Raw genomic sequence first — 15,220 nt, 5'->3', positions numbered from 1 at the left:
CCTTGTCAATCACACTGCTGTCAAAAGGGACAGAACACTCAATCATATAAATGATTTCATTGGCTTTTTCAAAAAGGGCAAGATCAGGCCTGTTGACTTGGATTTGTCTGAAGCAGTATATGTGCATATTCTAAGGTCGGGGAAATATTTGAAAAACACAAACTTAACTTGATTTGAACTTCGTCTTAGCAATCATGCTCTTTCTCGTTCTCGTTTGTACATTTGTTGATTTTTTATTGTTTTAGTTTTTGGGACTGGCTGTGTTTGTTCAGGACAGGTCACATTTTTGGACAGCCAGTCCTTGGACAGGCCACATTTCAAAACTACTTTATACACTGGGGACAGTCTCATAAAATTTATTACATAGTCTACATTTCATGTTTACATTTTGATGTAAAATTGATGGCTACAAGTGGGAAGTGACTGGTCCTGAGCAGCAAACAGAAAGCCCTCTGTTTCACATTTCAGGACAACTGACTTCATCCAAGCAACGGACTCAGCAGGGATGCTCTTCTCTTCTATACAGTGGAGTAGAACTTGGTGCCATGTTCGTTCAGTGAGCCTTCCTTTGAAAAACTGATTCTGTGCTCATTTGATATGGCACTTCACTTGGTTGACATTCATTTCTGTTATGTCCAAAATTGCACAATAAATTTCTGTCATGAAGAGCCTCCAAATTAATCAAACCATGCACTCCCATTAAAATTGATAAATACAAACGATTGAATGAAGAGCAAAGGTCATGGGCTCTATTGTCTGACATGATTCTTCTTGTGAGGGTGTCAATACTCTTAATTTCTTGTTTCGTCCAATCAACAATACCAGTAGTACATTATGAAATCTTACTGTTGACAAAATCACCATAGTTTGGAATGCCTTGGTGCTGAATTAAAGTATTATCAACAATGATAATAATTCTTAGAATACTACCTCTAACACTTGATTGATTTTTCCACTTAAACTTGTTTCTTGTATACAGGTTTATTGAATAAATTTTTCAAACATCTGTTGAGTTGCGTAATCCTTCCTCCTATCATTGTTGATAATACTTCAAAATTCTTATGAATACGTCCCTCTAACACTTGATTACAGAATCCCACATTTGCTTGGAAGACAACTATAGAACTTACAAATCTAGATGTTTACTGATTAGACAAATAGACCTGCAATAAGTTGTTGTGACAACCCTACAGAAAGTCTCTTGCTGTTGAAGTTATTGCATTGGTGGACTGTGATGTAATTCGCGGTTATTGATATCTCAGATGATGACACAGTGAGTTCTGATGACATAACAGATCTTAACAGATGTCTGTCTGAGAGTCTCGGAAGAGCTTGCCCTATCTGAAGAGTGAGGTGAGTGTGGCTGGTGAGCACCATATCATTAGCCTGAACAGCATGGCTGGTGTGGTCTGTATGGCAAAGCTGGTCTGGTGGCTGGTGAGGTCCATGCATATAGGCTGGTCCATACAGCTGGAGGTGTTAACCTGAGACTGATGATTGGTGTGGTCCATGCAGCCAATCTGTCCCATGTGACCGAGAAAGTCTGTGCGGCTAGGCTCCATGTGACTGGTGAGGACTGTGCAGCTGGTGAAATCCACGCCATAACTCAGGCCAAAATCAGGTTGCAAGGGGATCAAGTCATGGGACATGACTTGTCTTGATTGTTCATCATGTGGATCTTGTGCTGTTGCATCCAAGCATGAAGTTATCATCATTAGGCCAAATCAAGTTGCTGAACATCATCCTCCACTAAACATCCACATTGACAGTCATATCATTGTCCCAAGTCCTGAGGCAAGAAACCTTGGTGTTGTTTTGACTACCACCTATCTCTGGATACTCATAGTAAGTCAGTATGCAGCAAGTCATTCTACCACTTGAGGAACATCTCCGGCGCTACCTTGATGAGAGGACAACCTCCTCATTGATACATGCATATACTTCATCTCAGATGGACTACTGCAACTGTCTACTCTATTGCCTGCCTCAATAGGAAAGCTCCAACACACACGGAATTTTGCTGCAAGACTTGTCTCCAGATCACAGAAATACTCTCACATAACTCCTGTTCTGCAGAGATTACACTGGCTTCCCATATGAGACAGAATCCAATCCAAACTCATCCTCCTTGTTTTCAAGTGTCTCAATAACCTAGCTCCGAAAGTATCTATTTTTCCTGATCACCGGATATCAGCCAACCAAAGTCTCTGGTATGAAAATCTTGGTCTTCTTGTCGTCCCACACTTTAAGTCCAGTAACAGGTTTGGGGATCGATCATTTCAGGTGGCAGGACCCACTCTCTGGAATCAACTTTTTCCACTGGAGTTAAGGACAATTAACAACCTAAAGATTTTCAAATCCAAACTGAAGACATACCTTTTTAAGAAAACATACAGTGTCGAACTTTTCATTCTCAAGTTGTTCCAAGAGTGCTACTGATCAGTACTTTTGGGCTGGAACTGGTGCTATATAAATCTTTTGATGATGATAATAATAACAATAACTAACTTGATGAACACAAATTCTAAATTCTTTTTTTTTTCTGAAAGGCTTACTCACTACAGTCTGTTGGAGTCAGAAACGGACCGATGAATTGCAAATTTTATCATTGTACAAAATTGCCACATAAATATAAATAGTACACGTTTATCATTTACTAATACCCAACAGCTTTCTTATAATTGAATATTTTCCGGACTCCACCAAAAATGTTCTTTAAGAAACTATCATCATTGCAAACGCAAAAGTTGTTATCTGTCGAGGTGGGGTGAAACCGCAGAAACGGAACAGCCAGTCATGGCAGGGTACATCTCAAAATCTATTCTGGGAGACCTGTCGGTTCCTCGTCCGTCGTAGTGTCATAGTCACGACTTAAAGGGATGACAAGTGGTGCCACAGTTGCCTGTTGTAAGCCATCCCGAGACCAGTAACCTTGTTCAATGACGTTAGCTACCTTGGTTGATACAGTTTTGCCAAGTTTCAGTTGTGATTGTGTTAAGGGATTCCTTAACCAGAACCTCTACGTCACGTATTTTCTAAAAGTTGTGTTTGATCTGGCAACATCTCCTTTGACAATACCCCATATCATTTCAATGGGGTTAAGGTCACAGTGATAGGCTGGAAGTCGCAGAATATCATGACCCTTACTTTTTATGTAACTGTCATCTTTGTAGAAAGGTTCACCTGTGTGGGTTTTTATGATCTCATATAGCTGAGGCTTCGTTGCCTTAGAAGGCCGTGCGATCTGAAATTTGTCGAGCCATGATATCATATCACCTTTTCGACTGTTCGATGTCGGGGCTTTACTGTTGGGGTCCTGCACGCTGTGGTATGGGGCATTGTCCATTACGCTAAAAGACTTCTCTGGTAGAGCTGGTACCAACTTGTTTTTAGCCCAATCGAAGAAAACCGCACCATTCATCTTGGAATGGTAGTCTCTGTTATCTGTGGACTTTGCCCTGAATACCAAGTCGCAGCCTGGGAGAAAGCCTTTGCTGGAGCAACCAGCATGGAGAATGATTAGTCTCTCTCCTTTCCCTAGAGGCAGCTTTCTACGTGACCCCTTATCACCCCCATCCGGTACCCACTAACTGCTGGCAGTGTGCGAGGCATTGACCCAGGTCTCGTCCAAGTACACTGGCTTGAACCCTTCCTCGCGCTTCTTCTTTATAACCCTGAGTAAATTATTTATCAAGTTTAACAATATCAGGAGTTCAAAGAGTACTGACCTATTCTCCCCGAAATTTTCTTATAACGATACCAGAAAGAGTGTAAGAGTCGCCAGAGTGTGTACTTTGATGCTCTGAGGTTGTGTTCTTGCTTCAAATGCTTTTTAAAAATTTTCAGCGACATGTATTTGTTTTCAGAATAGAGCTTGTTGATAGACTGCCTTACAAGGTTCTTTTGAAAGTTATCCAAATGTTTTAATTTGTGTGATTTTGACACGACCCACCTGCTTCGCATCACCCTCACAATGTTTGTGTTCCAGAACATTTGTCAGTACCCTTGCTGATACTCCTAAAGCTTTTGCTGTCCGCTTATGGAATTTATTAATGGCATAAAATGGTTTGCCCCTTTCGGCTTCAGCACGGGAAAAATCGTACACTTTTAATCATCAACTGTTTCACGTCAGCATTCAACTTCATTTTTCATCAGGCATGTGTATCCCGTGCACGACGAGATAGTGGCTGTTCCGTTTCTGCGGTTTCACCCCGCCACGACAGATAACAACTTTTGCGCTTTCAATGATGATAGTCTCTTAAACAACGTTTTTGGTTTAGTCCGGAAAATTTTCAAATATAAGAAAGCTGTTCGGTATAAGTAAATGATAAACATGTGTACTTTTTATATTTATGTGGCAATTTTGTACAATGATAAAATTTGCAATTATCGGTCCGTTTCTGACTCAAACAGACTGTAGTATATAGTATACAGATGGAGATTTGAAATGATCAGAGTAATATCCATAATTATATATGAGATAAGAAAATATGTTTAATACACCCAATACTGAAGAAAACTGAATCCGCATCATGAGATGTGAAACCCATTTGGGTTCAAGGGACATGAATTCATCACTCAGTTGTCATACAAAACAACCTGAGCACTATTAACAGAGAACATAAATTGCCTGTTCGAGTTTGTCTTAACAAATAGTTCAAATTCAATGGACATCAAAAGAACTGCTGTCCAGAACTTAGATTGAGCTATTGAAAAGAAACAGGATCAAGATTTGTGATAAACGGAAGTACTGTCAATAGAAGATTCTGATGTGTACCATTACATGTATCTCTGAAATTCAATAAATGAATGTGAAAATATATATTATCAAAGAATTGACACCAACTATATCAAACAACAGTCATCTTTCTTCAAAGAATTCTTCCCCTACATCCTGGCCATAAAATTTGGTAAAGTCTACTAAGTTGAAAGAAGTATTAACCCCAAATCCCTAATTCTAACTCAGTAGTGTCATACCTTCATTCCTGTATTAACTCTTTCAACACCAGTCAACCAGAGGCATTTTCTGCCATGACACCGAGTTCCCAGAGACTCTGAGGTCATAGATGAAGCCTATGTTTATGAAGGAAATTATAAGCTTGTAAAACGTTATTGCTACTACATCCCATACACCATTTAAAAGATCTAATCCTACTGTTGATAAATATGAAGTTTATTTTTATAATATTATTCAAATAATACAACTACAACTTAATTAAATTTATATTTGAATGAAAATGCAAGCTTACATTTGTAACGTCCAGATAAACCACGAAAGGAGCAAAAACTATGGCGATTTTTTCCATTTGTGACATGTCATAAATTGCCCGTGCCTTTTTCTTTTATATTTTCATTTTTACGTAATCAGAAAATTATTACAAAAAGATTTCTTAAACAATATGTATGGTCAGCCTATTTCCCCGATATCTGCGGCTTTCCGCCGGTAAAATGACATAACAACTGAAAATACCTCCGTTTTCAAAGCTTCATTATGAATAACATGCGCGCGCAAATCGTTTGATGTCGGGCATCGTTCGAAAGCTCTGAACATCAACAATATCACTGTACCCTTGCCAAGAGTATTTTCACAGTTGTAAGAAGCGATTTTATTGGATAAAGATTGGTTTCTAATGACGCTTTTCGCCACAGTCTGCTATAAGGGTTGTGATTGGTCAAAATCAGACACGCGTGACCTAAGGCAGCCAATCATATTACGGCAATGGATACCGTCCTCGTAAAGCGAAATCTTTTAGATTTGGACAAAAGTTTTGGGTAAAATAATGCTATTCTGAACATATTAAGCAAGAAATCGCTACCAATACGTAAATTATGGAACTTATTGGACGATCGTGCTAGGTTATGACCTGTGACAAAAATGCTTCATGTATGTATTTTCGCATTAAACATCGTGGTCCGAAAGCGTGAAGATTGAGGCGGCGAGACTCGAGATGTCACTTGTCAGTGACTTGACTTGCATTACATGATCGCACAAAAGATGGAAATAGTAATTTTATATGCACGTTTGACAACTTTTATGAATGCTGTTGTTGATTTTATTCATTAGTTTATTCAATTTATTTAATAATTTCCTCGAAACATCGTTACTTTGCTCTTTGACAATGTTATTGTGGACCCGCTGCCGAAGCATGTGTCCGAGAATCGTTGTTTTCAATAATATTGCGAAAAATAGTTTATAATTTTAATTCTGCTGATAATATATGATAAATTGAAATTTAATAAGTGTTTTCAGACATTGTGAAATGTGATAGATTTGATATATGAATCATAAGTCAGGTAGGTTCCTAAAATTATGTCTCATTTTGACGTGACTACTGCCTGGCCGATTAATCGGCCTCCGGTGTCTGGGGACTCATAACGTTGTGGCCGATTATTCGGCCTGCGGTGTTGAATGGGTTAATGGGGTACCCATACAATTTCTTCTAGTTGTTCAACAGTTTTGGGTGTACAAAATTCTAAATGACCACTAAAGACCAGATTTTGGAATAATGCCACGGATACTTACCAATACATGGTAAACATCTGCCAGAATGTCAATAAGCCCAATTCTCGAATAATGCTAAGGATGTGGAATAATGCTAAGGGTATATAATCTTGTTTGAAGACAATTCATATTCTGGTACAGCATGTCCAGAGAATCTGAGGTCCTCCACCACCCTGTATTACCAAAGTATAAGTGACAGTCGAGGGTGTGACCAATCAGTTATAAAGTCAAAGCATGCTGTTATATGAACTGTGGGATATAGCTTCAAAAAGCTTCAAGCCAAGCTTTAAACATCATCCCAAAATTTCCTTGGTTGTCAAGGAGTAAGCAGATGTCTTACTAGACGAAATCTTAATCTCAAAGTAAGCGTTGTGACTTGACATGTGGACAACAGATGATCAACCACATGCTACTGGACAAAACATTATGTAACCACACCAATCACTTAGAAGGCAGAAATACAATCTAAACTTAACATATTTTTGCATTTGATTCTGGATGCACAACTGAACAAAGATGGTTTGTCCTAGAAGTTTGCTGAGATTTTGCTGCAAGAACTGCAACTGCCACTGCAACATCATCTATTATGGTAAAACAGCTTTTACCCTAGATAATTTACAAGATCATTATTTAAGTTTCAAACACATTAAGATTGAATGCTCATTCTACCATGAATCAAGAAAATACTAGATTCTGATTGGTTGTTCAGAAAAATCAGACGGCATCAATTGTGGATTGACGCTCATCTGATTGTAAGGCCGCTTCACCGCGCATTAACGAATCTTATTGTGAGAACTACTTCAGTTTGACCATAATGATGGCGGATCATAACAACAACTCCATGGATTTTGACGCTGACTTTCGAATTTTCCACATAGGCAATTGGAAACCTTTGGATTAAAAATGCGTTTGATTTCATTGCGCTTCATTTCGCACGCATAGAACACTGCTGCACTACTTCAGCTTGACCACCAACATGACTAATATCAACACAACAGACGTGATGGAAATGCTGATAAAACATTTATTTAAACTCGAAAAATACAAATATATGATTTCCCCCACACAATTATGAGGGAACCTCACTATCATATTACCTTCTATTATAAAAATATTCAAACTCAATTACAATACACAGCCCCAAACATAAACAAAACAATATGTAACATATAAATCAGAAAGCCTTGTAAAAATACATCCCTATCTATGCAAAATATGCAGCAAAACATTAGTAAACATTTACCTACCTGGTAAATGGTATATTTAATTCCGTTTAGAATGGGAAATTTGCAAGATAGATCTAACGGTCTGGCGAAACACCACATTTATGCCACTCATAGTCATACTCCATCATATCCCGTTGGCGTTGCATCGTTCACAAAATAATTCTGCTCTCTGCCAGCTTCCCTGCAAGGTTGTCACTGTTATGTTCATCTACTTTGGAAATCGCTTGGACACAGTCCAGTCCCAAACGACGAAAACAAAGGTTCAAGGAATCACAAGTTAGTCGCATGTACACTAAGCCGTCACTCTGTTGTCGCATGCCGGGGTGGAGGCAGTACGTGAAATCATGATCGGCCGGTCATAAAAATCAACAGTCTTTGATGAGTTACAGGTCGTAGGTTGATCAGGAAAGGATCTATTCTTCGATTCTGCAGGGTTCAGATTCGACAGTCAGTCAAGTATTGTCCACTGTCACTTCAAATTTCAACCTTTCGCAAAATGTAAACACTGGCTCGTCCGCCATTTCAAACTGTTGCGTAACTGTCTACTTCGAAGAAAATAAGTAGGTCAGACGATTCCATTATAGTGTGGCCAGGGGGCTACAGTTTCACGGCACACAAAACAATAGGCTGATTTTAGTCATGTGGAGATGGGATGAAAAAAACACAAGATCTTGGGTATTACATAACTGCATTGAATAAACAGTAGTTTGATTTCTTTGGACAGAATATTGTTATGTTGTAATGTTAAAAAATACTTAACGGCACCTACCGCCCCTTCACAGACGAGTTCAATTAGCCTCGGCCTCGTCCCATGCCGGATACGCGAGTGTCTTCCGCAGAGCGAGGAAGTTCGATTTTAAATGGGTCATGGTAGAATGGAGATAACCCTAGTGTGTTTGAAAATCAGAGACATGTTTTACTGAATTGATGGCGACTAAATATTTCAATTGAAACCTCACGCTACGCGTTCGGTTCCAATTGAAATTTAGTCGCCATCAATTCAGTAAAACATGTCTCTGATTTTCAAACACACTAGGGTTATCTCCTAAATTGTACTTGATAATATAGCATTTCTATCTAGGGGTTGGGTGGTAAAGTACCTAAGCCTAAGTTGACCTTTGTAAGCACTTACATGACTGGTTACTAGCAAGTACAAAGGAGAAGATAAGAAAAATATTCCTGCTATGATACATTGCACAATTCAAAAACTGCTGTCAGAAACTAAACATGGCATGTAAGATTGACCAACCATCTTCTTATAAGATTGATCAAGCTCTGAAATGATGGTTATGGGGCAAGGTGGGCGGGCTGTCTAGGCGCCACGCTAGTAAGCGAAATATGACTGGATCAATCCCCACCTGTGACAGGGTGTAAAAAACTTGGAGCTAACATTACTTGCAGGCTCTTTCAATGTCTTCACAACCCCTAGTGTGCAGTACACAACCCTGTGCACTTAAAAGAACCCACTCGTCCAATGGTATGTGACCAGATAGTGGACACAGATAGTGGACACACGAACACGTGCAAACATCTAGTGGCGGGTAAAGTAACATGCAGTATCATTGGACAAAATACTGTGACTATGTGTCCCAGTTCACCAGGTTGAGTTAGTTAAAAGAATGCCAGAAAAAAGACATCCGTTGATCAAGGGGACACTCCAGCATCTTGAGCATGTACTAGTTGCGTGGCAGTGTTTACGAATGGTGTTTTAAGGTAACAGGACATTGGGTCCTGCAAGTTTCAGATGTCTGTCTGACCAATTGAAAATTCACAGGACCCATTTCGGATTTAACATTTCTTATAATTGGCTTTGAAATTATTAACAAACACAAGATATATAAACAGCAAACAAGTATCACATGTCACATATGACAACTTAAGTCAAAGTCATTGTGAAATATACAGTCAGACAATGGGGCTGGTGGGTTGTAGACTTCTATCGGACTGTTGGTGAATCTGCCGGATTTGTCAGAGGGTCAGATGCTATTCGTGAACACTGGCGTGGATATGTGCGCTATATAAATATGCTATAATAACATATCAACACGACTATGAAGACCTGGTCCTGGACAGAGTGATGAAACGTAATTTTTCTGTTAGATGGAAAAATTGATAAAAACATAAGACCTACATGGGATCCACTTCAGGGCCAGGACAGTGTCCAGTATGGGTCGGCACCGTCTTCCTGATCCAGTACAAGGGCCATTCTTTACACAAACTAATAGTACTGCTGTTGTGTAAACCCAAGTAAATGCTAACTTCAGCTAGCAGATCTAACAAGGCTTTTTAAACCATTGTAGTCTTTCAGTAAGGAACCTTCCAGTTATTAAGAGTCCTCATTTAGATTTAAAGTACTTACAGTAATCCCTGATCTGATACATCTGCTTCCGATTCCCCATAATCTTCATAGTTGTCTTCATCAGTCACTTCCTGGCGGCTGTCAAAAAATCACAAACACATTCAAGCAATTCTTTTTGTTTTAGAAATCATTCCTTAAGTAACTTAGACTACAAATATTCTAATTTAACTGTTTCTAAACTGTTTCCAAGTTGTTAGATATTATGATATCTAACAGTAATATGTGCCATCCATGTTCTGTAATATTTCCATAGGTCCATAAAGCACTGATTTCTGGAGGGACATATATAGCTGCCTCCTCTACACAGGGAACTCCTTCAATTCCGTTTCACACAATGTACTATGTACATAACAAAAGTCAAACATACAAACATGTAATGTTTTTAGTAAAATTGATATTTTTATACTTATCCTGACTCATGATCTTTTGCTTATCTCCCTTTCCCTTGCGAATGGTAGTGGAACACTTGAATCCCTTGAAGTTCCCGAGGCGGACGTAAAAATACACTCACCCACGAGTTGCCTCCCTTTCGCCCTTTTCCCGCGCAAACAGTTATGTGACCTGCCTTACTTGTCACTCTCTCCTGAATTTCTGCCCATGCACTTGGATCTGCTGTGAAATCTTAAGTGTCTTCAATGGGGAGGTTGGGAGGGCTTCTCGTCATGAGTCAGGATAAGTATAAAAATATCAATTTTACTTTAAAAATTACATATTTTTACTTATCCTGACTCATGATCTTTTGCTTATAGAATCCGATGGATTGGTGGTGGGTCAAGCCACTTCGTGGATTCATCAGCTGTCCTTAGATACGTCCTCTATCCCCCCCATTGGAACTGCGAAACAGCATTTCCGTGATCCTATTCTTCCAACTTCCGCTATAACTCGGGGGGACCACTTTCTTGTCCTACTTCAGTCTCAGACAAGTTGAATCATGTTGATTCATGTGGCTACAGATAAACTAGTATCTTCCTATTACTAAGTTCAAGTTCAGTTTATTCTCAAATAACCACGTTTGGTGGTACAAGAGAAAATCAAACTTAATCCATTTAAATACATATAAATAAACATGACAAAATGACAGGTAGAACAGTTTAAAATGAAACATAATAATGCCATAAATTAAGATCTGTTAAGTGATTTGTTGTCTATAGAAAGAGCTGATTGAGGTTTAACCATTTTTGACAAAGAGTTTATCTAATACTAGCAGATATTTGGATAGATTTCTTATTTCTTTTGAATTTTCTACTATTAAATATTTTCTTCAATGTTGATAAATTGGGGAAGTACATTTGTCTAGTTGGTAAATATTTCAATCTAATATCTGTAAGGGCTTCACATTTAAATAAGTAATGAATGAAATTAAGCCTATTTCTGATGAATTGCAAAGTTTACATGTTCTGTTTTTCTAGCGATACCATGCTTAAGCCACCAGTTTCTACCGGAGATTGTGATTACAGGTTCTGTATTTCAAAATAGGATAGTAAATATAAGCTGGAAAGAGAAGATAGTTTTCAAATATGGGAGTATCTATAATATGTTTATAGTAAAATCCCTTAGAGCTATTTTCAATATTAGCTTTCCAACTTTGTTGGACCTGGTCTTTTAATACAGTCTCCACTTGTGAAACTAGCCATTGGCATGGTACGCTTACAGGGTTATAGAATACAAAAGATAAGCCACATTATCTAATAAAGATTTAACATGATGCATCCAGGGATCAAAATCATTCTCAAAGATACTTTGTGCATATGCATAATTGTTGATCAGTTTTGATAATTTCTGCTGCATTCCAGGATTATTAAGTTTATGCCAGTAACAAATAATACTAGATATCTCATAACAACCCATAGATTATGATAAGATCTTTAGCATAAATGAGTTGCGATCCCTTCACTTACAGGTAAGATCTTTACCCGTACAGGATCTTTAATCACTCATGCTAGCCTGTGCTAGACTGTGCGCATGGACTTTCAAACTAGTACTTTTCTTTAGTAAAAGTTATCAACAAGTCAACGTGATAAAGGGTGAGATTTTACAACTCCGCGCCTTTGAGGAACCGTTAGTTGCTGTGCTACAACGAGAGGCCCAAATTGGTGAATGCCTGAGACGTCTTCAATGGCTATGTTTCGGAGGTAGTGGTTGGCAAACACTGTGTCTTCCAAAAGCAGCCCTCCATAATTGTTGGTATAGAGCAATTTCCGTGCAGAGTCAGTGTAGACGCCAATGCTCTGACTTCGTGTGGGTTGGAAGCTCTAGGAGGTTCTAGTCCTGCTGCTTTATAGGCTCTCAATATGACGGCTCTCATCCAGAACGATATGGTCGTTCTTGAGACCTCTGCTGATGTCTCTGTTGATAATGGGATGAACAGGCGCTTGAATTTTTGTCTCCTTGTCTCAAGTCTTTTGAAGCATTATCGTCAGGGCTCTGACCGGACACAAGGATAAGTCCTCTATACCCTGGGGACCGAGGATTGTAGAGAGCACTGGTACGTGGAACTGTCTATCTGGTTGACCAGGTAGTTGGTTCTTGGCAATGAAGTCCCATCTAAGTCCTAGATGAACTGCAGCATGTTGCCCCCTGTCGAATCTGGTTCGACCAAAGATCAGAGCATGTATCTCTGATATTCGAGCTGCCATGGCTAGCGCAAGCAGGAACAGAGTCTTCTGTGTCAGCAGCTCGAGAGTAGTCTGGTCTAGTGGTTCGTAGACATCACTCGTAAGATGACGTAGAATTACATTCACATCCCAGGCTGGGGCTCTGAATTTCTTTTACTGGTCCTCCAGTTCAAAAGATCTCAGCACAGAGCAAGTAATTCTGGTACTTTCGTCAACTTGATGCCTGTTTTCATCGTAATCACTGTACTGATGGCCGCGTGGTATGTAGATAATGTCGAACCTTTCAGATGTCTGGTCTGTCTAAGATGACACAGATATTCCGCCACTTGAGGATGAGTAGCTATCATCGCAGTGAAGCCTTTCCGCCTTGCATAAGTATCAAACATCAGCCATTTGTCATCATACAGGTTACGAGTAGATCTGCTTAAGGCTAGCGTTACTACCTTGGCTGCCCTGGCGGAGTATCCTCTTTTCTTGAAGCATGTTTTGATACGGTCTACACGTGTAACTGGAATACTGTCGGGTTCCCGTGGACTTGCTTGGTGTGCGGGTGTATGAGTAGGTTCGGCCAATCTGGTAACTTGATTACTGGACTTCCAAGATCTTCTAATAGGTCTGGGAACCATACTCTCGCTGGCCAGTAGGGCGCGACCAAAGTCAGTTGTAGCGCCTGAGTCTGTTTGATCTTGAACAGAACTTCTGGAAGTAATATCGGGGGTGGAAACCTGTAGGCGTTTAGTCCTTCCCATGACATGCTCAGTGCATCTGTTGCCCAGGCTTAAGGATCTGGTACTGGCGAGACAAATGTCTCTATGCAAGGGGATCCTATTTCCCTTATGATGAGCCGGAACGCTTCTGGATGGAGCATCCATTCCGTAGGTGATGGGTGCAGTGGTCGGGAGAGAGCCTTTGCAAGTGCGTTCTTGGTTCCGGGTATGTGGCACGCCTTTATCCAGATGTTTGCTTCCTGTGTGATCTGGAACAATTGGAATGTGAGCTGTAGCAGGCTTGGAGACTTTGTGGATCCTTGCCGATTTATGGAGAATGCCACTGTAGAGTTGTCCGTGTGGATCATCAGCATTCTGTTGTTCAGCGAGCTCGACCATAGTTGTAAGGCGTTGATCACGGATTTCATCTCTAGCAGATTGATGTGAAGATGCTGTTCTATTTTGGACCACCTTCCTGACGCAACTTGATTGTTGAGATGCGCACCCCATCCTTGCATCGAGGCGTCTGCGTAGAGATGTGTGTCGAAGGCCGGCTCTTGTAAATAGGTCCCTTCGCAAACGTTCGACCTGTGCGTCCACCACAGTAGATACCTCTTGAGGTTGTCTGGCAGCAAGATAGGGTCGACCCTGTCTAGATGTTTTATCAGGAACTGTTGCAGCGGTCTTAGTTGTAACCGTCCTGTGCGAGTCAAGTCCTGTGCCAAGGTTAGTAGACCGAGTAGAACTTGCCATGATCGTAGTGTTAACAGAGAAATGACTGCTGGTGGAATCATGGCTTTTATCTTGACCCAACGATCTTCTGGGACGACAATACGATTCTGTGTTGTGATAAACCTTATCCCCAGAAATTGTAGATCTTGTTTTGGTTCCAACTCTGACTTCATAAGGTTCACCAACCATCCTAGTTGAGTGAGCAACTTGATTGTGAAGTTCAGTTGTAGTTTGAGTTGACTGGCATCTTGGTGAACCTGAATCCCGTCGTTCAAGTAGAAGGCATTGCCTAGACCTCAATGATGTAGATATGTGACTATAGGCTTGGTTTCTCGTGTGAATAGCCACGGAGCCGAAGATATTCCAAACGGTAGGACGTTCCATTGGAAGTGCTGCCCTCTGAATAGGAATCGTAGATACTTTCTTGAATCCGGATGTATAGGGATGTAAAGATATGCATCCTTCAGGTCTATGCTGGCCATGTAATCTGCTGGACGGACGAGTAGTTTGAGTTGAGGTAGGTGGATCATTCTGAACCTCTTTGGTTTCAGTAGGTAGTCTTTGTTGAATTTGCGAATGTTGTAAATCAGTCTGAACTTCTCCTTGGAGTTCTTCTTGGGTACTAGAAAAATAGGGGAATAGAAGCCTGAAGTGAGATGATTCTGATCTATTATCTCTACAGCATCTTTCATCAGTACTGCGTTGATGGCTTCTTGTAATTTGTCTGCCTGTTCCTCTGCATAGTTGAAGACCATCGGGCTGAGGGTAAGTGCAGGTGTGGCTCTTAGTTGTACTCTGTATCCTTCTCTTAGTACTTGGGAGACATAGTCGTCCTCTAGTATTCCCCCAATTCTTCCAGTACCTTTGTAGACGTCCACCCACTGTCGACAGTTTTACAGGAACGGCTGGGGGTGGAAGACTCCAGTTGTTCCAAACCTTGATATCAACGTCTAGTTCTTCTGGATCCTCTGGGTGCGCGGCCTCTCCCTGAGTTTCCTCTGTAACTTCCGGATGGGCGACGAAAAGATCCTTTGCCGCCTCTGAAGCTGGAGTACTTCTTGTCCTTTGCCTGCTGTATG

At 40.3% G+C, this 15,220-nt stretch overlaps 1 protein-coding gene across 5 annotated transcripts in view; it reads right to left on the bottom strand.

Annotated features, from left to right (window-relative positions):
- LOC124282562 (rab11 family-interacting protein 4-like) overlaps window positions 1-15,220 on the bottom strand; it is a 140,829-nt gene that overhangs the window by 109,095 nt on the left and 16,514 nt on the right. For all 5 annotated transcript variants that reach the window (XM_046718567.1, XM_046718568.1, XM_046718571.1 and 2 more), the window contains exon 5: window positions 10,088-10,165. In XM_046718567.1, the coding sequence (XP_046574523.1) occupies window positions 10,088-10,165 (78 nt within the window). The remainder of the gene's footprint in view (window positions 1-10,087; window positions 10,166-15,220) is intronic.

Source organism: Haliotis rubra, unplaced genomic scaffold (assembly GCF_003918875.1).
Source record: "Haliotis rubra isolate DU_JTF1 unplaced genomic scaffold, ASM391887v1 Scf30, whole genome shotgun sequence".
In the NCBI taxonomy this organism is placed as follows: Eukaryota; Metazoa; Mollusca; class Gastropoda; order Lepetellida; family Haliotidae; genus Haliotis; species Haliotis rubra.
Note: the sequence above shows the minus strand (reverse complement) of the source record. Positions and strands in the feature narration are given on the sequence as shown.